General features: G+C 41.7%; 1 protein-coding gene across 1 annotated transcript in view; it reads left to right on the top strand.

Moving 5' to 3' along the window:
* LOC145413178 (trans-1,2-dihydrobenzene-1,2-diol dehydrogenase-like) overlaps positions 1–22,369 on the top strand; it is a 37,238-nt gene extending 14,869 nt beyond the window's left edge. Inside the window, exons 4-7 of the mRNA XM_080282904.1 lie at positions 14,527–14,650; positions 19,846–19,971; positions 20,358–20,508; positions 22,263–22,369. Coding sequence (XP_080139030.1) covers positions 14,527–14,650; positions 19,846–19,971; positions 20,358–20,508; positions 22,263–22,369 — 508 coding nt within the window. The remainder of the gene's footprint in view (positions 1–14,526; positions 14,651–19,845; positions 19,972–20,357; positions 20,509–22,262) is intronic.
* The last annotated feature ends 2,440 nt before the right edge of the window (positions 22,370–24,809 follow it).

Genomic DNA, 24,809 nt, shown 5'->3' with positions numbered 1-24,809 from the left:
AATATCTGCCAGCCTATAATAGCTAGAGAAAAGAGTAAAGATACATAAGACTCATCAGCTCTTCCTCTTTCAATGAAGGTATCCCAGCATCTCCACATGATCCCGTCGATGAGTAAGGATAAGCTGAAGATGACAGGTTTTTCATGTTTTGGTGGGTTGCGTCCGAGCCACTGCCAGTGACGTCGGACTCACTGGCTAGCGTTGGCAGCACTGACTGGAGCGGTGATTGTAACACTGCCTGGGCATCCTTGGAAGGAATGTGAATAATTCTACTCGATCCTCGATCTTTACTTACCTACCGTCATAAGGATGAGTCATCATCCTGTCCATGTAGTTCCCCATAGGGTTTTCCGGCCATTTCATAGTGCCAATATGCCCTGTAGGTGTGTGGGAAAAGAATAGCTCTTTGATTTTCAGTACTTACTTCTTGCATCAGATAAAATAATTTCCCTCCGCCATGACACATATACAGTACTTGCACTTGACATCACGATTACGGTTAATTGCACTTTGAGAAGTAAATGCTGTGGCTGTTTCATGCAGTATGGTTGAGTATGAGGTTTTTACCTGTACTAAAATTGTGAGTGATTAGTAATCAGGGGCATCATGAAAATATCACTAATGTTACACACAACTTACAGTATTTGTACTATACATCTCAAATATGCTTACAGTCACATTTTCAGCATTATTTTCAGAGTAATGAAGGAAAAAAAATTAATTCTAGCCAACCAGGTAATTATCTTTCTCGCTCTCTCGCTCGTGTTTTTTTTGTTTTTTTTTTCATGTAACCAGTACTCTAACTCAAGATATCTCCAGTCATTGTTTTACCAGTAACCATAGACAGTAACACTTATTGCACTGCCCTTGTAAAACTTATTGTAAAACACTTATGACACTAGAAATAACATATTTTACATTTCACCTAGGTATAAAAATGACATTTGTGCATACCTGTTTGCTATTTACAATTTCCCACACACCTGCTCAGCACTCACACTGGGAGTGATACTCGCTAAAACATTCAGGGCATAGGGGAACCTTGCACTCTGCACACTGGCAGGCTGTCTCTTTTTATGCTGGGGGACAGCATTTGGTGGTGTTAACTGCAGACGTGGCACCGCCTTTACGCCTGACGACCTGCAGTGGTACGGCCAATCTCTACCAGCATATGCCACCAGAAATACTCGGCACAGTTTAGCCTATCAGCTGTAGGCACTGTCTGCGTCCCCCGCCTTGCACCTGGCACCTGTGCAGTTGAATACTCTTCAAAGAGTTCACATGCAATCTCTCTCTTGAACTATCATTGAGTGAGAGAGGTTTCTTGACGACCTCCTTGAACAGCATGAAACTGTCCAGGACGGTGATATCGAGGTGTATAAACGCCTTCTTGTACCACCGGCAAAACTTATGAAGGCAATCAACCTCACCAATCTGCATGTCGAACTTGTCAACAAGCTGCATGTTGGTACTATAATCATTGACAGCATCAGGCTTCAACACGGGTTCCCCGGTCCTGTAGTCTGTCTTTCCCCGCTCAAACGCACCCTTGTGTATTGTTGACAACATGTTAACCCGTCTCTTGTCATGCCAGAGAAGGGCCACATTTCTTGGTAAGAAGGGCACCTTTCTCAGTATTTGCTGGTAATACAGGGAATTTTTTTCTGTTTGCCTGGACAGTTCCACACGTCCCAGTACCGTGTTCAAGCAAATACATGGTCAATGCCGGGGCTGTGTAATAATTATCGATGTGCAGAATGTGGTGCTTGTTAAAATACATTTCCATCAGCACTTTCACAACTGATGCTGAGAAACCGTTAGGATCATCACTAGGTATATCAACATCTGTAACCGAATAAACTATCATATCAAGCACATAACCAGTTTTGCAGTCACAAAGAACAAAGATTTTACTCTAAAGCGATGATGCTTGGACGGCACATACTGAATAAATGCCAACTTGCCCTGGAAAAATACCAGCGACTCTTCAATAACAACTTTCGAAACGGACAGAAAACCCTGGAAAATGACTTCTTGAGCATTGCCAGGATGGGTCTAAGTTTCCATTACCAGTCATTCGGTGCAGGCCCAAAATTTCTATTAAACTGCAGGATCCTTAGGATGCCCAGGTTCCTGTCGCGGGCCACATACTTACTGAAGACTGGTGTGCCTACAAGTTCATCAACCGATCAATAGTCATGGAGCACATGTTTTCTTAAGTGCACCATCAACATGTAAGGGCTAGCCACATAAACAGCTCCCCCCTCCTCCACAGATATCAAGTCCCTCATGTGCCTGCTTTTGCTGGCAGGCACGTCCAGCCACCTCACACTTATAGCCTGGTGGAAATCAATTTCATCCACCAGGTACTGCATAACTGCAGTGGTAAATATCACCCTGAAAATATTACTAATAGTCTAGGGCCTGGGAGGAAGCTCATGCTCTTGAACACCAGCCCCTTCCTCATCGAAAACAGGCACAGAGGGCTCAAATCCCACTCCTTCCTCCCTTCCCAAGCTGTCATATGGCTGCAAGGTCTACTCCTCTGCCACAGAGTCCAGGCTAAAATCTCTAGATGTTGTCTATCATGTTGGTCTTTGCCTTGCAACTGGGTCTTTTTAGTCATCTTCTATTCCCAGCTTGTTGGGGGAAGCTGGTGTGCCACCCTTAGATTTACTGCATCAGTCTGTTGCAGCACGGTGCTGGCTCCGGATTTATCATCTTCCAGACTCACTTATGTGTGAGTGTGTGATGCAACGGTCTTGTTGTTTTATTTTTTTAATTATAGTAGATACCTTCTCATCCCTCGTCCGTTTGGCTACAGGGTTCGGGATATCATGGAGGAGTTTGGTTTGTCAGCAGTACCTGTCAGTCCTATTTGGATCCCGAGGGTTGCACCATGGATCTTGCCCAACGTAAATTTCTGCAGGTGTTTTGCAGGCTCAAAGGATTCTGTCGCTTCTCAGTTTCTTTTACAGTAATTTTTAGAACATTCTTCTAGCCATGGTGGTTCTGTGCCTGTGTATACTGATGGCTCTATATCTGCCTCTGGTGTCGGTTTTGGAGTGGTCTTTCCCAATTTTAGCCGTAGAGGTAGTCTTCCTTTGGCTGCCTCAGTTTTTACTGCAGAGTTGTCAGCTATCATTTCAGCTCTAAAGTTGGTGTTTGTTCACCCTCTCTCAAGGGGCACTTTTGGCCCTGGACACTGTTAACTCTTCCCATCCTATAATTTTAGCTATTTTGGAATGGCTCTTCCTCATTCGTCGTCAGGGGAAGAGAGTGGATTTCTGCTGGGTTCTCACACATGTTGGTGTCATAGGTAACGAAAGGGTAGATGCGCTAGGCTGTGGCTTTGCGACCTATGCGTGCTCCTTGTCCTCTGCCTGCTACTGATTTACACACACCACTGTTGTCTGCTGTTCATGCTTGTTGGCAGTTGGGGTGGGATAGCATTCCTGTCAACAGGCTAAAGGAATTCACCAAGTTCGTCTCTCAGATAGTTTGACCTACAATGCCTCGTAAGTTGGAAACTGTTCTGGCTCACTTTCACATTGGATATACCAAGCTTACACATGAGTTCCTCATGTGTGGAGACGTGCTGCCATTCTGTGATGATTGTTTGGTTCCCTTACCGTCAGGAACTTGATCGATGAGTGTCCCAGTTTGGGCGACTTACGTCGGAGGCTGCTACTGAGGCACCGAGGGGAGGGTGGTTTTACTGTCTCTCTTCGATGCTCGAGGCAGAGCCTGGTACCTCTGAAGATGATGTGTTTTTATTTCTGAAGGAGGCTGGCCTCCTTCACCTTTTATGATTGCATTGTTTTTACTTTAGTGTCTAGTTTTTATTATGGAGATTTGCATTTTAATGTTTTTATGTTTCTACTGCCGATTTTTTTGCCTATACGGCAGCATATGACCCTCTTATTGTAGTGTCATGTGTTCTATCATCAAATCAAATCAAAAGTCCTTCCTCCCACACAAAGGTATCAACTCTGCTGACACCTGGTAAAATGGGCTATTTGCCATGGCCAGCACATCTTTTATGAGTGTATGCATGCCCACATGCACACTTACGGGCAGTGGGTGAGGAAGAAGGAGAGGGAGAGGTGTGGGAGGTGAGAGAGTATTTGGGTGATGACGCACCTGATGCGGGCCTTCCCTGGGGAGAGCGCTGCCTGCTGAGTCACATCACATGGGACCTGAGTGGAAATTTCATTCCTGAAGGGCCTGGTTGTTGTAAGTTGGCCCTTGAAATACTAGCCTGAGGCAATGATGGACGTTCGAGGGCGAGCTGGTGGTGAGCAGGCTGTGAGAGTGGTGGTGAGACAGCTCGTCAGCGTTTATTTCCCAGATGGCCACCAACTCCACGCTCACCTGCCTGGGGTGCTAGGTCAACAACCTCCTCTTCTTCAGTGAACTCATCACTGTCAAAGGTCCTGCCCTCCTCCTAAAGCAGTTTGAGAGCCTTTTCAGTCATCTGAGAGTGGACGGGGAATGGAGGGCGAGAGTTCACTCTCCACATGGTAACTTCTTCTGTCTTCAGAAGAAGTACTTTCACTGAGAGTATGTGAAGACACTGTATAGTCCAAGTTACAACTGATGGCACTGTCATTGAGCCCTTTCCCCAGTGGCAACGCCAGAACTTTCGTGGGGGTCGATGATGCAATCAGCCCCGTGCTTGAGGGGATGGAGTCTGACGAGGAGGATGAGGAAGACATCACTCTACGCTCTGCTAGTGCCGTGTACAGGCTGAGCCGTGCATCAATGGGGTACCTAGGGGACGTACCTACCTTATGGTTGTCACAGAAAATGGTCGCGGGTTCAAAGGGTGGTGGGAAGATGCAAGCAGCTATAAACATTAACCGACGGTGCTACACGCCCCAAATTGTGATGGCTATACACGTCAACCGGCGCATAGAGGTTAATATAGAGGACATCAATATTTGGAATAGAACCAGATGAATCAGGAACTGTTGCATTTATGTCAGCTGTTGACCTTAGTTAAGAAACTTTAATATATGTGTAACATTTACATATATACAAATAATGGAATACCTTGTCCAACAAAACACCATCGACTGAAAGTGCCCAATGCCTCTCTATCTTGGACACTTGCACTCCTCAACTGGTGACCGTCAGGTGATGCACGTGGTTTAATATACAGGGCATCATTACAAGAAACAGAACCATCAGAAGCAGGAGCTATTCCAAATGTGTCAACTGTCATCCCTACTTAAACTACACATATACATATTATGCTCGTAGGAGTAGGATAGTGGTATATCTCAGGAGATATGAGGAATATTCTAGAAAGTTTGTGTTGTATCTGGAGATATTAGGATCGTTCAAGAAATTAAATAGTATTCAAGAAGATCAGGTTAATGTTTTATATTTTGAAATGTGAGGAACATTCTAGGAAGGTCGACATATCCATTTTGTTTTCTTTCTTACCTTAGGAATAAGTTTTTGTCATTATTGCTAGTGTGGACTTTTAATCTGCATGCATTATTCCTGGGGAAAAATGAATATTTTCATGGCTTCAGAATACATAATTGTGCGAGAAAATGTGAGTTCTTTCCTAGGCTCTGAAGTGTTCTAGCCTGTACTGGAAGGTGGAGTTGAGGTGGGGGAGGTATTTTAACCCATCACGTCCCGAGGTTTTCCGCACCTCCGACATCCCCCAGTCCCGAGGTATTTTCGAAAAATTTTTTTTTGGCTAAAACCTTCGCTTTTGGTGAGAAACATTGAAAATTCATAGAGAAATCGCTCACCTGTGGTTTAAAATACTCAATCCAGGTAGGAGTTCCTCCTTACCTGACTGGGTTTTCTAACATGCTGGCACCAAAGAAAACGAGTTCTATGGGAGGGTAACTATTTTATCCACTTATAAACGGTATTTATTTATTTACTTGGTACGAATGTATATGTCGTATGAGAGTATATTGGTTTTCAAGCAGTAACAAAGGCATTATAAGCATTGTTTCACTCACTAACTACGAGTAATCACCATACCTGACCTTTTTTTTGCCACATTACCTGATCATTATTTCTGGCTGTTTCTTCTTCTAATGCTATGTAAACATTGTCCTCCACATTGTCATCGATTGGGGAATCACTCTGGCCCTGAATATCTTTACTAACCAGGTCACTGGTAACAGGTGAATTGCCGAGACAATGGTGTGAGGGGGGAGGGAGGAGGTTATGCGGTGTAAGGCATTGTCCCTGCTTGGCATCTTGTAGAGGAATAGAGGAAGGTGTCCCGTGTATACATACGAAAAATCATACGCGAAAATTGAAAATTGTGCAAATTAGGGACCTTGCAATTGCACGACGTACCGGTACGTCGCCGGGACTGACAAATGCAAATCGTTGCAACGTACCCATACGTCGATGGGACGGAGCGGGTTAAGGGACCCGCACCACTTGCTGGCAGTTAGTTGGAGAGTAAAGGACAGAGTGAGTTTGTGCACGGCAACCAGTTAAGTTTTAGTTAGTAATGGACAGAGTGAGTTAGTGCGTGCCAGTGGCAGGTTAGTGAGTGAGAGTCAGTCAGACAGCCAGTCAGAGAGTCGGTGATGGATAGTTATTGAACAGTGAGATGGTCAGTGAACAGTCAGAGATTTGAGTTCGTGAGTCAGACAGTGAGAGCTAATCATTAACGGACAGAGTAGTCAGTAAGAGAGTCAGTATGTGAGAGTCAGTCAGTCCGCAAATGGAGAGTGAGTGAGTAGTACTGAGGGAAGGATGGAGGTGACATGTGAGAGAAAAGTCAGTGTTTTGCTAGCGTACCTTAGATGTGCCGAGAAGGAATAAAACCCTGAAATGTTCAGCGGCCTTTGGCTAACATCTTGGTTTGTCTATGCGTCGTTCTTGACGTATCAAAGAAACCTGATAAAAACTATATAACCAAAGAAGAAAGTCTCAGCACTGATCAGTCTCATCTCCCTCAAGAAAGCCTATAGTTTAACAAGATCCCCATCTTCCGAGATGGTGGAAAGGGTGAAGGGGACATCTATCGTTTCACAGTAATTTATTAGTGAATTAATGTTCACGGATAAATGGCTGACAGTGGAGGATGATATGACCACTAATGAACGCTGCACCACAGACGTCAGAATGTGGTAAAAATCGTTTTTCAGGATACGAGTATGGGAATATGATGGTGGTATGTGTACAGTTCAACCGCAGTTGTACCAGTATTATTTCTTCCAGGAAACTGGGATGATTTGCAGTATCCCAGTCCCCAAAGAGTGGCTCATATGTTGTATTATTCAGTCTGGTTCACTGGCCCAATCTCAGATGATTTACTGATTTCTTTCTGAGTGAGAGACTCAACCATAGAATGTTCCAAGTCTCTCCGAGCTTCACAGACGGATTCGCAAATAAGTCAGCCTGCTCAATGCCATAGATACGTCATTGACAAGGTACCCAGATCAGCGTGAAGGGTTGCAATTTATTAATGCGGCAATGAATCTCATTAGAATCATTAATGCAAGAAGCAAGTGTCTGAAGGGTTGATATACTATTGAGACACAAAATATGACAAATGAGTCATGTTGAGAGTTTAAGGCATAGTTTATGGCTTTATAATTGCAAAACGTTCAAAGGTAAACTCTCATGTACAAGTCGGCAACAGAAACTTGAGGACATATTCAATAGACCGCACACTAGCACCCACACATTCACTCAATTTGGAGGCATCATGTATACAACTGGTGGGATCCCAAATGACGTACGCTGATGCTATGGAACAAGTTGTGGACCTCCGCATCTGGCACCTTGGTCTTTGGTGCTGGGAGCCATGAAACATCAACTGTATATTTGGATGGCTCCCAAGGCGTTATATTTTTAAACACTAACTTGTCGTCTCCACACCAAGCCTTTGAGTCAGTACGTGGAGGCAAATGGAAAGTGATCAGTGAAGCCTCCCCCCCGCCTCACCCATAAGGTGTTGGTGTTGACACTTCAGCCAAAGTCGGTAAGGATATTTGTAAGAACCTCCATGCAGTAAAAATGTCATGGAAAATTCAGAGGAAAGAGTAAATGGAAGTTTACATTTTGCACGAACATATTCTGTAAAGGACAATTGCTGTTAACTGTTGAATGACGCAGTACTGTTTTAATATTTTAGAGGAAACAAAAATAATTGTTAGATATCTTTTATTCAGCTATGAAGGTGGTTGGCAGGTGATTAGAATATATCAATCTATCCATCTATTTATTTATCTATCTATCTATCTGTCTCTGTCTCTGTCTGTCTGTCTGTCTGTCTGTCTGTCTCTCTCTCTCTCTCTCTCTCTCTCTCTATGTGTATATATATATATATATATATATATATATATATATATATATATATATATATATATATATATATATATATATATATATATATATATATATATATATATATATATATATATATATATATATATATATATATAATAAAGGCGAGTGCTTGTATGTAAGGGGTGCGAATGGTGAGGTGAAAGAGAGAGAGATTGTCCAGGTGCTTGAGGGTGCGAAAGTGGATGTATGTGCAGTAACTGAAACTAAATGGACTAAATGTGCAGGAGTATGTGAGAATGAGAGGACAAAAGAAGGAGTGTGTATGTTGGGAGTAAAAGATGAAGAACATAAAAGAGTGTGGATTAGTTGGGTCAAGGATTGTGTGGGTAAGATTGAAAGTTGGAATACAAATGTGGGAGATTGTGTGCGTGTATGCGCCAACGCAAGATCGTGCAAGCAGATTGAGAGAAGAGTTCTGGACAAATGTGAGCGTGTGTATGGAAAAGTATAAAAGTAATGAGAGAGTGTTTTTGATTGGTGATATGAATGGTAAAAGTAGGGAATGTGAGGGTGGATGGAATAGTTGGTGAGTGGGGTGTGCCTGCTGAGATAGATGAGAATGGCAGTGCGTTAGTGGACATTTGTGCCGGAAGGGGGTTGGTCATAGCCAATACCCTCTTCAGGCACATAATGATCCACAGGTATACATGGCGAGTGATGAGAAGGGTGGGTGGTGAACTGAATCAAAAGAAGGCAATGATTGATTATGTGTGTGTGGATGAAAGAATGTGAAGATGTGTAATAGATGCAAGACCTTATAGAGGCTGGGGGAGTGGACTTTCTGACCACTACTTGGTGGTGGCCAGAATGAAGATCCAAGTAAGGTGGAGAAATAGAAGAAGGGAAGGACGGGAGGAAGGGATAGTTGCAAGGAGAGGGGAAAAGTTACAAGGGGATGAGAAAAAGGCAGAATATAAGAGAGAAGTGGAGGAAGACTTGGGTAAATATGAATTGAGGCACATGGGGGACGTGGAAGGTGTGTGCAGGATGTTCACAGAAGAAATATGTGCAGCATGTGATGTGGTGTGTGGAGTGAAGAGAAGGCAGAGGGGGGGTGCAAGGAACAGCGTGGTGGAATGAAGAGTTGAGACAGGCTGTGGCACAAAAGAAGAAAGCATGCAATGAATGGATGAGAAATAGGGGCGTGGAAGAAGTTGAGAGGCAGAAGAGAGAGTTATATGTGGAAAGGAAGAGAGATGTGAAAAGATTTGTAAAAGAGAGTAAGAAGAGAGTGAATGAGGAATTTGGAAGGAATCTGAGTGTAAAGTGGAATGGCTATAAGAAAATGTTCTGAAAGGAGGTGAAGAGAGTAAGACAGGGTGGCAGTGAAGGTAGAAGGGGAGTGAAAGATAAAAATGGTAGATTACTAGTGGAGAAGGGAGGAAAAGTGAGCAGATGGAGAGAACACTTTAAGGAATTGTTGAACGTAGACGATGGAAGTAATGCGAGTATAAGTGGCTGGAGAGTGGCTAGGAGAAGGAGGGAGGTGAGAAGACAGGAAGAAATCAGTAGGATAAAAGTTGTGGAAGCAATGAAGAAAGTCAAGTTGGGGAAAGCACCAGGAATTGATGGAGTGTGTGGTGAAATGCTTAAGCATGGGGGAGAGATAGTAGTAGAATGGATGTGGAAGATGTGCAGATTGGCCTAGGAGGAAGGTAGAGTCCCGGAGAATTGGAAGTCAGGCATAATTATTCCCTTGTACAAAGGAAAAGGGAAAAAAGAAGTATGTGGTAATCATAGGGGCATTTGTCTTCTTAGTGTAATAGGAAAAAAGTATGGCAGGATACTTATCGACAGAGTTAGGGAAATAACAGTGGAATTAGTTTGAGAAGAACAGGGAGGCTTTAGGAAGGAAAGATGTTGTGTAGATCTATTCATTCTTAGATCTTTAGTGGAGGAGTTTCTAGAGAGGGGAAAGAAGTTTTATGCGACGTTCATGGATTGGGAGAAAGCATGTCAGGGTGGATAGACAAGGATTGTGGAAAGTGTTAAGAATTTATGGAGTAGATGGGAAGTTGTTGAATGCTGTGAAGAGTATGTGTGATGGTGCTAAGGCTGCAGTGCGTGTGGATGGTGAACTTAGTTAATTTTTCTCTCAGAAGGTTGGGTTGAAACAGGGATGTGTCATGTCTCCATGGTTGCTCAACCTGTATATGGATGGGGTAATAAAAGAGGTACAAGGTAGGGCAATGGATGTTGGAGTGACCCTGGTGAGTGAGGTTAGTGTTTGGAAACTCCCTGTACTGTTGTTTGCAGATGATACTGTGTTGTTGAGTGAAGACGAAGGGGAGCTGCAAGGCTTGGTGGATGAGTTTGGGAGAGTGTGTAAGAAACAGAATCAAAAAGTGAATGCAGGGAAGAGTAAAGTGATGGTCTTTTAGAGAGGTGAAGTCAGTGAATGTACAGTGAGGTTGGATGGTGAGGAAATTGAAAATGTGAGTACGTTTAAGTACTTGGGTAGTGTGATGAGTAAGGAGGGAGATTTGGAGGGTGAAGTGTTTGAAAGAGTACAACAGGGAAGAAAGGTTGCTGGTTCCTTGAGAACAGTGATAAGAAACAGGGAAGTGAGCCTGGAAGTGAAAAAGTTACTACATGACAGTATTGTGATACCAACTCTAACGTATGGAAGTGAAGCTTGGACATTGTTGAAAGGACACAAGTCAAGAGTGAGAGCAGTGGAAATGAGTTATTTAAGAGGAACCTGTGGAGTCACATGGAGAGACAGGCTGACAAAAGAGGATGTGAAAGAACGTTGTGGTGTGGATGTGGATGTGATAGGAAGAGTTAAGAGGAACACAGTGAGGTGGTTTGGCCATGTGGAGAGGATGGAGGGTGAGAGACTGGCGAGGAGAGTGTATGTGAGTGAGGTGGATGGGTGGAGAGGGAGGGGGAGGCCGAGGATGAGATGGAGGGATGGAGTGGAGGTATATGTGAGGGGGGGGGTGAGTTGGGAGCAGGGCAGTGAAATGGCGGGAAACAGGGTGACGTGAAGGCGATTTGTTTGTGGCCACCCTGTACGGGATTGAGGCGTCTGGCAATGGATAAATAGATAGATAGAGTGTTTGTGTGTTTGTGTGTTTGTTACCTATAAACTCGGCTCCTCAGATATGGTACATATTCTGAATCAGCATGATCCAGGGAGTGTTTTGGTACCATATAGGATTAAACATTTGTTGAAAAGTTTTTATTGGCCGAAGGCCCAATCAGCCCTCCACAGGAGCTAGCCGAAAATGTCCGTCCAGAGGGCGGACTTTTTTGGCAAGTATATATATATAAATATATATATATATATATATATATATATATATATATATATATATATATATATATATATATATATATATATATATATATACTTTATATGATTATGTGAGAGAGAGAGAGAGAGAGAGAGAGAGAGAGAGAGAGAGAGAGAGAGAGAGAGAGAGAGAGAGAGAGAGAGAGAGAGAGAGAGATTGTTTGCTTATGCATGAAGAAGTGAGAGTTTAAATTTAATGTGTGTGTTGTCTGTTGACGTATTTCTTGTATGTATGTTTTTTTTTAGTTACGTAAATTACAGTACTACCACCATATTTCATATCGGTACATAATACAGACCATTTTCCTTGTGGCTTAGCAGATTTATTAATATTTCCTCTTCAGTGATATACTTTGAACATTATATTTTGTATCTTATAGCACTGCCAGTAATAGAAAGAGAATATTACGTTGTAATGGGAATATATATCGGTAAGGAAGAGTTGCTGTGAAATCATTCTTGCCACAAGGAGTCCATGTCAACAAAAACACAATTGAGGACTGTCTAGTGATTAGATTGCCCTAGTCTTCCGTAGATTCGATCTCTAGGAGATGATTGTCGGCTTTTCGATTATGTAGTGTCACCAAGGGCAATAGAAAGGTTATCAACCCTTAACCCCTAGGCTATGGCATACTCGTATTTGGCAGATGGGACGTCTATGGTGCGAGAGATTTGGGAAAAGCTGACTTTAAGAATCGATCAGTCAATCAAATGACATCCGTCCTCATTTTTTCTTCTCTCTGAATTGAAAGCTAAACGAGGTGACAGATCAGCTAATTACAGTACGGTACTGTATTTCCCAACAGTTGCTTGATAATGTTGGAAACAAGAAATATAAAATGTATAAGAAAAATAGTAACAATCTGAGCTCCTAGGTAAGATTTTTAGTCTGTTTAGTTGTGACCAAATGTTTCATGCCGGAGAATGAGTATTGTGTGACGAGTTATCAAGCTTGTACTTACATTTTACTTTTAGGGTTGTGCCTCCCAAGGTCTGTGGTATATCGGGGTGTTTGGGATGTGGACGGTAGAATGGAAAGTACTGTTTGCGGTGGTGGTGGCTTGGAATGCATGAAAGAAGTTTGTTAACTCTGGGGCATCCTTAGTATGCAAGAATGGGATGATAGTTCATTCAGCTTGAGAATATTAGGAAAAGAGTAAGTTATGAAATAAATAATAATATATTTAGTGTTTGGGCAACACGTTAGAAAGGAGTGAAAAGATGGAAGAATTTTAGGGAACTATTGCTTCTCATGACTTTGAAGGACCTCTCCTGTCGTGCTTAGGATATTGAATGCAAAACATATGTAATAAATGTCATGTTGTATGATTATGAGATTTGGCCAGTGATAATAGAATACAAGTATTCTGGAACAAAGCGAAATGAAAATGTTAATATTAATTATTAGGCTTCCCTGAGTGAGAGAACAGAAAACAGTGTAGGGTACTGAGAGAGAGATTTAGCATAAGAAATATTAGGCACGTGAATAAGTTGGTTTAGATGATTTGGGCACGCTGAAGAGGAGGGAAGAGGGGGGGCTGCTTGAGAGGGCCACAGGTATGAATTTGGAGGGAAGAATACCTGGAGGCAAACCTGGGTATACTTGGGATGAGGTCCTGTGTGGAGACTTCTTGGGGGGTGGGGGGGGGGTAAGTTGGGAATTGGATCAACCTCTCGGCGATTGGAGAGCTGTCATCAAGTGAAAAGACCATATACAAGCATGGTCAGCGGTCTGTTAACATAAAACGTAAATGTACACATAAACGTATAAAAATAAAACAATCTTCCAACTTACAGTATTATTGAAACAGACTAGAAGAACAGGTATCCCCATTCACACAGCGCTAATTAGAAGTTCCCTTTTTTATCATCCAGGTAAATACTTGAGACTAGCTCTAGGTAGGTGAAAAATAGTCACCATCGACCATCAAATTGTGCATAGCTGACTCGGCACTCATAGACACACAGTCTGCATTATAAAGAAATCTAAAAACATTGAAATATTATGGAAGATTTTGGAGGTCAAACTACAGGCTACCGGAAATGCTGTCTAAAAGCTACGCCGCATACTGGGAGGTAATGAACTGGACTGCAGTAGCCTAACCTTGGATCTCTGCATCTCAGAGGGATTAAGTTGGAACTGGTTCGTACTGTTCCTTTTATTTGTTCTGTAATAAATATTTGGCATCCCACTGAACCTGGTAATCTACGGATAGATTCTGCCGTGGAGATGCATGTTGAATACATCCATAAAAAAAAAAAAAAAACAGTAAACAAGTGTAGATGGAATGAAGTACTGTACAGCCAGGATATTTTTGTGTGCTATTTCAATGGGCTTCCTGTTGATAGTCCTCCCACTTTCGCATTTTCTCTTTCCTTGTTTTTGGAACACAAGTTAGCTATCCATTCCCACCTCACCCTATCGTTAGGTGGGATTTAAGGTCAGGATAAGTAGTGGCTCTCTGATGGACAGGATGGACAATTTGCAGTACTGAGGGGACAGTTTAGTATAAAGTGTGTGTGTAACTTGATGTGAATGAGATGGCTGAAAGGGCAAAAACATGTGGAGTGAAAGTGAGACGATAACTGGGTGAAGAGGATTATGGAGAAAAATATTTAACTCAGAGTGTCAAGCGACAAACCTAAGAAGACATGGGATTAAGTCTTACATAAAAATCTAAAGAGTATAGGAGCTAATCAGAGATGCCAATAAAAACTGAGCAGCTTGGGCAGTACCCAGAGTGTGACATCTTTACATATTAGCATGCCCAATAAAATCAAGTTGTAAAGATGAGAGAAATGTAAATGTATGATGATGATGATGATGATGATGATGATGATGATCCATATTACTCATCTTTCTTTTTTCCATTCATCGCCAGGAGTAACCAGACAGGGGGAGGTGTGACACTGGAGATTGGCGTATACCCTATCCAGTTTGTGTCGTATGTGATGGGCGGGGAGAAGCCACTTAAGGTCATTGCAGGAGGACATCAGAACACTGGGGTTGGTGCCTAGGCAGCTTTTTTACTACGTCATTTATTAAGAGTCTGTCGCACTTCCAGTGTAATGTTCTCTATAGTAAGTTCATCCAATCCTTGCAATGGAAGCCTACCAGAGTTTCTGTTATTGCAACTGTTTCTCTCGAAATGGTGATTCAAGCAGCAGAAAACAACTCATGTTATCATTTCTGACCTCATTTTGTACCTATAGATAACATTAACAGGTGAGTGTTAGTTTCAAATCATGACTTAAACTGGAAAGTAGTAAATGGTAAGTATGGAAAACGTAATAATAAAATGTATATCTCAAAGAGAATCAGACTGACTTAAAGTACAAAATTTACACACCCACCTGTCCCAGATTTCTCAGATTTATGACACTGTTGCTCTGTTTCTTAATCATAGTACATCTTTTTTTGTTGGCACAATAAAATAAGGATTTTGCACAATTGCAGCATCTCCAATGCCTTCGTTCCTTCTCAGAACACTCAGACGGGGGATGACCATGTCAGAACCGTCTCCTGGCTTCTTTATCTTCACATACCTCTGCCGCTCTCAGACACTCCTCCTCTTGCTTTACTCTCGCCAGTGTACTGCTCCATTCTATTCTTTTCCATGGTACCACACAAAGTCTGCATCTACCAATATTGCTCTCGATTTTTCTTTCATTGACTTCTTTTGCTACGCAAAGTGCTTTATTACTTCACTCGAACGGAGTTCGGCGAGGTATTCTTTTTGGCCGACTTAATTTGTTTGTTTGTTTGTTTGTTTGTTTGTTGGCAACATTACGGAAGAACGGCTGAATGAAATTACACGAAACTTTCAGGATATGTGGGCACTGGTCCCAAAAGAAAGTGAAAAAAATTTGAAGGTAATCGAATGACCCTGAGAGGTCAAAATCAAGGTCACGGATTTTCAGAGGACTGTAACTTGAAACCGATTACTAGTATGAACAAACAGGAACTCGTAATATGGGCTTTCATTGGCACCAAGATCTTTGATCTTGGGTGACCTTGAAAGATCAAACTCAAGATCAGGGGGCTACAACTCGAGATTGGTTTAAGATAGGGACATATTTACTATTATCAACAGATATTGGAAGTCTCATATGGGTTTTTAATTGGTGCTATGACCTTTGACTGTAAGTGACCTTGAAAGGTGAAACTCATGGTCACGGAAACTCAAAACTCACTGAAGATTGAGGTATTTACTATTATCAAGATACAGAAAGTCTCATATGAGCTTTCATTTGGCATCATGACGTTTGACCTGGAGTGACTATGAAGGTCAAAAGCAAGATCATGGATTTTCAGAGGGCATAATCTGAAAACATTTGCACCATTACCTTAGACTTTATGTACAATCATTAAATAACAGTACCAATTCAGTATTTAGCAACAATTATATAACTGCTGTTGGGCGTGGTTTGTTGTGCCTGGCACCACTTGTTTCCAGATGCCTTGACTTTCTCAGTTTATTCTTTTTTATCAGCTCAGTATTTCTACATCTCACTCCAATGGCTTCTACTCATAAATTTTCCAAAATATTAAATACAGTTTTCAATTAGGCTACACCGTCGATCATCCTTAGGTCCCAAGCTGTATAACAAAAGGCCACTTCTACAAGCTAAAATTTGAATTTTCCCTTTCTTCTGAATGTAAGAACTCTTTAGTTTTAGAATTCAATCCCCCTCCCCCCCCGTAATCAGAATAAATTTACACCGATGAAAGAGGAAGCGTTAGGATGAAGATGATTCAACTGGTTTGTACCTCAGATACAGCGGCAGAGATACCCAGAGACGTCGATAACATTAGTGAAGGGAATAAACAGTACGAGGGGACAAGTTGCAGACTGTGATTGCGACTCTGTATAAAGGTAAAGGTGGCGCAATGAAAAGAGGTTATAGCAGTGGACTGAAATTTATGATAAGGCTCGTTGAGAGCATGATAGAGTACGTATAAATTAAATGTAATTTGGTTTTATGGCAGCCAGTGACACAACTAATATAATATTCATTAACCAAGAGTTGCAAGAAAAATACCCTGAAAAGAATATAAAGTCATACCGCATGTTGGCGGACGTAAAGAAGGTGTCTGAGTCTCCGGGATGGTAGTAAAATATGCTATGAGAAATCTGTGTGTTGAAGAATGGAGTGCCTGATTGATGATATCTTCCGAAGGGGCAACTACTACTGTGAAAATATGGCGAGTCATAATGTTAATACTCTGCTAGTTTGGGAGTATATCACGGTTCCATATCGAGTCCAGTGCTGATATCCTGGCTTTTATGGTACTTTCAAGAGAGTTTTGAGGGGGATTGCCCAGGTAGCTTTTATATGCTGTTTCTTCTATACATGGTCATTCACATTTCGAGAAACTGAAAAAAATATAATTATAAGTGAAGATGAATATGATGTTAAGAAATTAATTTTAATAATGCATTTTCAAAACATAAGTTGAATCTTTACCGAACTATAAGCTTGAAAGAAGCTAAATTCATTTATATGAAAATGATGAATGAACAAAAAGGTGCCTAGAATTTTCCTGTTTTGAGAAGTTTGATAATTTTAACAAAAACAAATGATTTATTTTTATAATAGCAAACATGACAACCTTGATAACTAGGTGGATGTTAGCCTAGGTTTATTACATTGTTTCATACCCAGTATGGTTATAATTTTTACCACTGGTGCGCCGGCTCAGGAATACTGTGCAAGTCGCTTGCTGCTGCTACTGTGTGTCATTTCTGAAGAAGCTTGCTTGGCGAAACGTTCAATAAAACGGAACCCTTCTGTACATTTGGCGTTTTTCTAAATGTCATCATTGCCAGTGCCGAGTATACTATCATTTAACCAGTTTCCGTCTTCTCCAGTTGCGTTAACATGATTAACGCTCTTTATGATTGTTTTCCTTGCGTCCACACTTCCATTGTTTTTAAATACCGGCATAATATTTGCCGATATTGCAAAGTAATAGGAACCTGTTACCAAACTTTACTGAATTTACATCTGTAGCTTGTCCTCTGGGCTTTTGATATCCTGTTACATAATATATAACTGTTTTGGAGTTCGTTCTACAGTGTTGAACCAGACTCTGTATTTGTGACTGGATGAGAGATTTGACATCAATACGGACACCTTCCTTATCGATTTCAGAGAGAGAGTGGGAGAGAGAGAGAGACAGGGGAGGGAAGTTGAATTATTATATGATAACTTGTCCCCGCAGAAGGGTGTCATATGGCTCCGAAGAAACGTTATAACCAGCTTTCAAGAACAGATAATTTAAAAACTGGTAATGTCGAAAAAAATTAACTTAAGTTCAGGTGGCACGCTCTCTTGAGAGAGAGAGAGAGAGAGAGAGAGAGAGAGAGAGAGAGAGAGATACTGCTGACTCTTCAGTAACAATAATATCGCGAAATTAAGCTGTTCATTATGGTTTACCTAAAGGACTTTAAGAAAGGTATAATGAATTGTAAATGCAAATCCTTCATGTGGCATATTTTCTGTCTCAACTGTCTGTCAGTTTGTATATGTCACACACACACACACACACACACACACACACACACCGTTGGTGAGTATCATATTCCGGTATTACACTTGTTTTCGGAACGTCTTCTGGAACAATACAGATTTCTGTTTTCGAAATAATACTGTCTTCTATGCGTTCAAATAATCGAAATAGAAATATACGATATCTCAGATGAATTATTAGGTACATTTTGTGCATGTGTTGCCCTTTGTATAGTTAGGGGGAGTTTCATAGAGAGGAGCAGGGTCTTTTCTCCGGGTCTGTGGAAGTGGGATGAGTTTTAGGGTCCTAGGGCGTAGAACAACTTATTTCACCAATAGTACACGCGTATCTTTATATTATGTTACTTTCCATCCAGTTCTGGTAATAACTTCTGTTATCCCCAAATGTTTCGGTAATACCCGGGACCATTTTCGTTGTGTATGTGTGTGTGAGAGAGAGAGAGAGAGAGAGAGAGAGAGAGAGAGTCATATAGTTATATAGATGCACAGACCACACAGGCCTTTCGGTCCCTACGAGGCTGTCCGGCCTAAACACTAAAGCAGTTCTTAAGTTTCATAAATAAGAAAAAGGATAGCACAGCAGAAGGCTGTTTCCCCAACCCCTCCATATCCTGCGGCTTTTGTTGTACATGAAACGAAAAACAGAAATAGCACCTTACAGAGTTTCAGAATCCTAAAGGAAATTCCATAGGATCGGCAGAAGGTAGAGTATAATTGAAATGATAAGTTTGAGCATACAGCCAAAGCTAAGAATACAGCCAAATAAAGCATTTGATTACACTCAGTTACGTTTTATTCATAAAGATAACAGTAAATTTGTACTGTGTAATTAATTGCCACGTATTTATGCAAAAATTTTGCACACCGATGCATGTGTACATATATACATAAGCCCATATACGAAGGGGGACACTAAAATTTCCGCAATTACTAGCAAAAAACTTCATTTCAAAACTTAGAGCAAATCAGTTTTAGTTTTCCTCGAAGTACTTCCCCTAAGACGCTATACACCTATCCCAGAGTTTCCCCATTCCTGGTAACAATTTCTGTTGTTGTCTTTTGTCACCTTGTCCAGAGACTCCTGAATTTTTTCCTGGATTTCCTCTATATTTTCAGATCTTCTGCCTTTCAGTTCTAGATTAACCTTGGGGAACAGAAAATCACAGGGAGCGAGATCAGGAGAGTACTGTAGCAATAACAGTGCTATTTTCGCGAATCGATATTAAAGTTTCGGAATTCGCTGAGTACATTTATAATCATCCTATCAGCGGCAGATATGAAGCTTGAGGGAGTCAGGTTAGCCAACCACGAAGACATAGTTATGGCAGAACTCTCATAATGTTTCACGTATTACACTTAGTCTTCGAAGAAAGCCACGACACTACTTTTGTCGATAATTGTACAAACTTGAGAGAGAGAGAGAGAGAGAGAGAGAGAGAGAGAGAGAGAGAGAGAGAGAGATTTTGCTGGGTGTTATAAGTCTCTGTCACTCCGATATCTCACTTTTGTGTATAACACCGAGTTCTTTAACTTTGTGATATTATGTGATGAAACATTTTTGTGGTTCAGTTTATGTGCACAGGTTTACTTTATTACAGAGCTTGATAATGATGATGATGATGACTGCTGATACACTTAGCCCCTCTAACAGCTTCTGCTATCTACAGGGTGTGGAGGATTGCATCGGTGCGACCCTACTCTATCCCAATGGAAAGATTGCCTCCATCACGGCCTCCTTTAAGTCCGACCTCCCCTGCGAGGCACATGTGGTTGGCTCTAAGGGTACATTGAAGGTGGGTATGGTGAGAGAGAGAGAGAGAGAGAGAGAGAGAGAGAGAGAGATGCTTGACTGAGGGATTATGGCTACCTTATATGTGGAAAGAAATTTTAGTCTGGATGTAGAGAATGTGGGGAAGATAACGGCCATGGTTGGTGGAGTGGATGGAGGCTGTCTTTGGAAGAGTGGGCAGTTTCCTTGTGCTGTTCTGTATGGAGAAATGGTGTTGGTATAGCCAATCAGATATAAGCTACATCCATGGGCAATCGTATCGGCTAACCAAGGCTGGAAGAGACAGATGTTAGAAATGTGGCAGTTACCTGTACTGATGTTTTAAAAACTCTAATGAAGATAGTTTAAGTTGGCTATGACGATATTAAGTTCGACAAATCCATTTCCCAGGTGCCAAATCCAATGTGGTGCCCAGAGAAGTTAGAGTCACCATCAGGAACGTTCACACAGCTTCTTCCCAATACTGGACACAAGTTCATCTACGAAAACAGCCAAGGACTCATTTATGAAGCTAACGAGGTTCGCCGCTGCCTGAAGGAAGGTATTAGATCGTTACAGATACTCTGTTGTTCCTTTTACCTCTCAACTTTTATTTCAAGATCATATTGAGTTCTGCATGCTCTGAGGACGGTTAAACTTGTACATACCACATTTATTTCAAAGTTATTTTAAAGAACCGGCTTGGAGGATGCTTAGATTTGCAAGATGCAGTTATAATTATATGCCTTATGTCGAATGGACAGCCATAAGCTCTCCTTCCTACCACATTTCCCATTCCATCCCAAACGGCAAAGTGTATCCTTCCTAATCAAACTATTTAGTTTTGTGCTTCATATTCCTATTGACACATGAATAGTTCTGTAGCATCTTCCACTGTGACATCCGGGAGAATAATGTCAAGGAACTCGTCTCATTGCCGTACAGTTACCGAGATGTATTATACTGTTTTCTTCCTTTCATATTCGCAACACAGGATGACGAATGTGAGAATAAGAGAAACTAGCACGCAAAACCTTCTCTAGCAACACTTCCTAGGGATCATCCTCACTCCCACTTACTTTCCCTCCATGGACCTTTTTCTTCCATGAACGTATTTTTTCCCATTGGACCAGTTTTCACCCATGGACGTATTGTCCACTTTGGACTTTTTTCACCCTGGACCTGTTTCCTCATGGACCTATCTCCCCCTTGAACCTACTCTGCCCGTGGACCTATTTCTCCAATGGACCTTTTTATGTCCACTGAACGTCTCTCCCACAGGGACTAGTTTTCCCCGTGAATCCACTTTCCACAAATAATTTTCCCATGGACCTACTTCCGTTCATGGGACGATTTTCTGTTTAGTGGCAGGTTTTCCCCTTGAACCTATTTTCGCCTTGATCATGTTTTCCTCATGGACTTTTTTTTTCGCCATGGAGAAACATGAATCCCCACATGAACGTAGTCTCTCCCATGGACTCTTTTTTTTTTATCTTACATTTTCACTCGAGCTACTTTCCTCCAAGTTTATTCGGATATTACACTATGAGCCTGTTTTTCCTACCCATGGACCTATCTCCCGTGGACTTATTTTCTCTCATCCACTTACCCACTCACTCACCAACCCTTATACCTACCTACTCACCCATCGACCCTTATACCTACCCACTCACTCACCAACCCTAAATACCTACCCACTCACCCACCAACCCTTATACCTACCCACTTACTCACCAACCCTAATATCTATCCACTCACTCACCAACATTAATACCTACCCACTTACTCACCAATCCTAATACCTACTCACTCACCAACCCTAATACCTACCCACTCACTCACCAACCTTTATACCCATCTACTCACTCACCAACCCTTATATTTACCCACTCACTCACCACCCTTATACCCACCCACTCACTCACCAACCCTTAGATCTTACCACGCACCCAGCGATGCAAGCCCGTCTCCTGCCTTGTTCTCTGGCAAATCACACATCCACCCATCCACCCACTCACCCTGCCAGAAAGCCCACCCAACCATCCACTTCATTCCATCAGACACCCAACCCACCCCACCCACCCAGTCTACTGTACCAATGCCTCCATTCCTCTCACCCAACCAGCCACCAACTCACCCAATCCATCCACCCAACATCCACTAAATTAACCCATATCACCCACTCAACACTAGTATCCACCATTAAAATTATCAAATCATCATCATCATAACTTTTTTCTTTCAGCCAACCCCATTCCCCCTTACCTATTCAGCATCAGCACCCACCAACCTAACCGTGTTTGCTACACTCCTCAGGCCTTCTGGAGAGCCCGGGCATGCCACATTCTGAATCCCTCACCGTTGCTGAGATTATTGAGGCCATTCGTACCCAGTCGGGCACTGTGTTCCCTGAGGACAAGTAAGAGGGGTTGAAGATGATGCACCTGGTTTGCTGTTTTGGATTTTGTAGATATCTTCATCATCACTGCTTACTTTAGTGTACTGTTTGTTGATGGGAAACTGTGTTGATCAAAGTAAAGAGTGTAGCAGTATCATCAACCCAACCCAAGTAGCAGCAACGCAACTGATACACAGATAACATTGGTTTCAGAATTAAGAATCAGTAAGATAATATCCGAATGCAAACATAAATATAATGCAAAATTGTATCGTGGTTAAAAATAGTAATTGCCTGTTGCCCAGTTAGGGCTTCCAAGACAACGTTTCATATGAGCTTTGCCGTGTGCAGTGGATTCTTAGTTATGCACCGATATAAGAATTTGTAACTATTATGTTAATCTGTATGATATTCTCACTGGGACTTACAAATGTTAATCCTTCAATATACGGGTATTAAGGAAAAGCGATCCCCCCCCTTCCACTGTCTTCCGGGCAAAAAAAAAAGGTGGGTGTAGAGTGGACAGGACGGGGAGGGAGGGGTTGTAATTTTTGGTCGGCTTGTTGGCTGTCACCTGTGACAGATACATGATGTCACAGGACTCCCTGCTTCTTTTCGGTCACTGTGACCTTGGGGTTGACATGTCACCCACAAAGGTAAGCGAACACCATCAGCTGCAGAATATTTACTTAGCATCTTAACCCTCAAAACTGTTCCATAATTGTTGTCTCTGCAGTACGAACGAACAGATGGATGGATATAAGATTGTTTTTCTGGTCATCTGCACCAAGACACTCAACTTCGTCTTGTGGAATAAAGTGCTTACAGCGAATACCTAGAATAAAAATAACCCCATCTTTAAGAATGTGTTCCCACGGGATGAGTAAAGGAGTCGCAAATGGTGAACTCAAACCTTGTCTCGTATATTTGTAAATGCTTCTGTGTTGGTACCTTATATTGCTGTAGCCAGTTAAATAACCACATTCTTACAGTGAGGGATGTAATATTGTGTTTTTAAGCTTTGATCCATGAGAATTGCTGAGACCCTACACGCTGTATATCATTCTGTAAGCAAAATGAAGTCACTGAAAAATGAAGCGCAGGCCAGAAGATGTCAGTATCAAGTGACAAATATCCGATCTAGTGATTTTTAAAAACGATATCGTAATACTTAATAAAATCAACCCAGTTCTTAATATATCATTGTCAGACAAGAAAAGATCCAGTAACAGGTTGATACTGTACCTCCGATGAAGTAGCTGGATGCAAAGCCATGAGCTCAATAAAATAGTAATAACTTCAAATTGGTGTTTTCGTATAAATCATTATAAGTGGCCACACATCTATGTTTAAGTGAGTTAAAACTCTAACCGCACTAGTTATCTTTGTGCTTTGTTGTTATGAATTTTGTTATAATTTAATTTTTAACACACACACACACACACACACACACACACACACACACACACACACACACATTGACAGACGACATATTTATATATTCTGAGATTCCATCGCAGATAAAAAATATGGACATTTTCAAACTCACATCCCAGTGAACTTACATCCCATACCAATCACAACTCTCTCGCTCGTCCACAGACATCACTTGTGTTCACCCACATTTTCACTTGTTACCACCTGGAGAACGGCACCAGAATTCTCATCAAATCATCTCCCTATCATTATCACCAGAGGGATGCGTATCTTAACCAGACCGATCTCACACTACTTACAGAAACTACAAAAACGCAGACTAGAGAAAATTCACTGAAAAAAACAAAACAACGCCACAGCACACTAAACAACACACCCATCACTCGGGGCTGTTCAGCCAGATTGCCTTGGGAACAAATACTACACACCCATCACTAACATTGAGAGACATATTAAGATATTAAACATCATATTTAACCCAGACATGCAAAACGTTCCACGAGGCACCAGCAGACAAGACAACCTAAGTTTTGTACAGCAGACTGCTTGTTTCACAAAGCAACATAAAACCCTTAAACACAGCTACAACCCAGGTTTTACACAGCATACTGCTTGTTTCACAAAGCAACATGAAACCTTTAAACACAGCTCCCCTCCCCCCCCACACAAGAAACCATTACAAGGCTCAGATAATTAAACAAAGAGACTTAACAAAATCAAAACAATAAGTACAGAAAACTTAAAGGAATTTGTAACAATACTCAGTCACTCTGCTCGACTCTGCAAAACAACAGTATCAATAAAGACAGTCACCTTCAAGACCCATGCTACAGTCCCCCAACACGCAACACATTCCCTGATATATACTAGGGAATCACTATACTAGCGTAAGTCACTGTAAGGATAGGTGGGAGGGAAAAGCAGGAAAGAGCTTAAGATTTTTATTTTTCTAATGTTTTGGACTACACAGAGCCGATCCTCAGAGAGAAAGCACTAAAGTGAGGAATCACAGGTACTGTATTTATACA

Source organism: Coenobita brevimanus, chromosome 95 (genome assembly GCF_032717465.1).
Source record: "Coenobita brevimanus isolate Jiangsu-jjx chromosome 95, ASM3271746v2, whole genome shotgun sequence".
NCBI lineage: Eukaryota > Metazoa > Arthropoda > Malacostraca > Decapoda > Coenobitidae > Coenobita > Coenobita brevimanus.
Note: the sequence above shows the minus strand (reverse complement) of the source record. Positions and strands in the feature narration are given on the sequence as shown.